At 37.6% G+C, this 744-nt stretch overlaps 1 protein-coding gene across 2 annotated transcripts in view; it reads right to left on the bottom strand.

Moving 5' to 3' along the window:
- The window catches only part of LOC119585641 (ubiquitin-conjugating enzyme E2 Z-like), a 20510-nt gene extending 19985 nt beyond the window's left edge, over positions 1-525 (bottom strand). Inside the window, exon 1 of one of the 2 annotated variants that reach the window (XM_037934316.1) lies at positions 360-525. Coding sequence is in view for 1 of the 2 variants with exons in the window: in XM_037934315.1 (XP_037790243.1) it covers positions 257-258 (2 nt within the window). In the remaining variant the exon portion in view is untranslated. Of the gene's footprint in view, positions 1-256; positions 303-359 lie in introns of those variants that run through there. The other variant, XM_037934315.1, reaches the window with a different exon arrangement.
- Between the last annotated feature and the right edge of the window lie 219 nt (positions 526-744).

The following is a 744-nucleotide window of genomic DNA, read 5'->3' on the forward strand; positions in this document are numbered from 1 at the left end:
CACCAGATTATAATATAATTTCAAATTACACTAATAAACAGCATCAAATGTTTTCAATTACAGTTCCTCAATTCCAAACTTTCCTACATTGCACCACCAAAGCTTCACGATTTCCACGAATAAATTCACATCAATCATATAATTGTTTCCAAAAAATAATAAATCCTCAGGGTTAAACTCGTCTAACTTGTGACTCATCCACTAATACCACCATAAAATGTGTCTAATACAACAAACACGTTAAGCATATAATAACATTGGAGAGTCTGTCCCTCCTCTCTGGGTGGAGATCCTCTGCAACCTTCTCTGGCAAGGGCAATGTTGCATTCACACCCGAGATTCCTGTATTGCAGCCTTACCCTATGTTGCTCGCACGTCCAAGCCTTTGCCCTCCGGATCTTGTGACGGAATACTGACGAGGGGAAATGAAGAGTTGGAGAAATCGCCTGCCAATGTTAAAGGAAATATCTGGGGCTCATTTTCACTCTCGTCTCCAACGCAGAAGTTATCGTAGGAATGCACTCGTTATTGTGATGATAAGAACAGGTACGTATACAAAGGGACTTATCTTTTCTGGGATTTTTTTAAAAAGTGTATTTTTTTTATGTACATCCTAGGTCTGTTGCTTTTGAAAATAATGTAATACTTGTATGACAGCTCAATTCTAACTTAATTATTTTAGTGCGCTAGTTTCGTTAGCTATCGTTGATTTCACAATCACTGCATTTTTTGTAACACATGATA

This window comes from Penaeus monodon, chromosome 20, assembly GCF_015228065.2.
Source record: "Penaeus monodon isolate SGIC_2016 chromosome 20, NSTDA_Pmon_1, whole genome shotgun sequence".
In the NCBI taxonomy this organism is placed as follows: Eukaryota; Metazoa; Arthropoda; class Malacostraca; order Decapoda; family Penaeidae; genus Penaeus; species Penaeus monodon.